The sequence below is a fragment of the Penaeus monodon genome, chromosome 21, assembly GCF_015228065.2.
Source record: "Penaeus monodon isolate SGIC_2016 chromosome 21, NSTDA_Pmon_1, whole genome shotgun sequence".
NCBI lineage: Eukaryota > Metazoa > Arthropoda > Malacostraca > Decapoda > Penaeidae > Penaeus > Penaeus monodon.
Genome location: NC_051406.1, coordinates 9,995,973 through 9,996,266, shown reverse-complemented (window position 1 = coordinate 9,996,266; position 294 = coordinate 9,995,973). Strand labels below are relative to the sequence as shown.

The 294-nt window shown below is 51.0% G+C and overlaps 1 protein-coding gene across 1 annotated transcript in view; it reads right to left on the bottom strand.

Annotated features, from left to right (window-relative positions):
- Positions 1-118: 118 nt before the first annotated feature.
- LOC119586559 overlaps positions 119-294 on the bottom strand; it is a 2,528-nt gene continuing 2,352 nt past the window's right edge. The window contains exon 2 of the mRNA XM_037935315.1: positions 119-270. Coding sequence (XP_037791243.1) covers positions 119-270 — 152 coding nt within the window. The remainder of the gene's footprint in view (positions 271-294) is intronic.

Genomic DNA, 294 nt, shown 5'->3' with positions numbered 1-294 from the left:
TACCTACCTAATCACCCACAAATCCACTGACTCCCACACACTTAACCGGCACAAATACACACAAATGCGTAAACCCCAACCCATATCCCCCCCCCCCAAAAAAAAAGTGACTCTAGGCCTAATAAAAGTCCTTCAGATTGCACAGTAAGTAGAGTTTCTCGCTCTCAGTCAGGGGGGCGCATCTCCCATACTTCCTCGGGCTTCCTCTCACCTCCTCCAGCAACCCGACCGCTTCTTCTTCTTCTTCAGAGAGAGGATACCGTTGCCTGGGGTAGGGGGGAGAGGTTTTAGAGA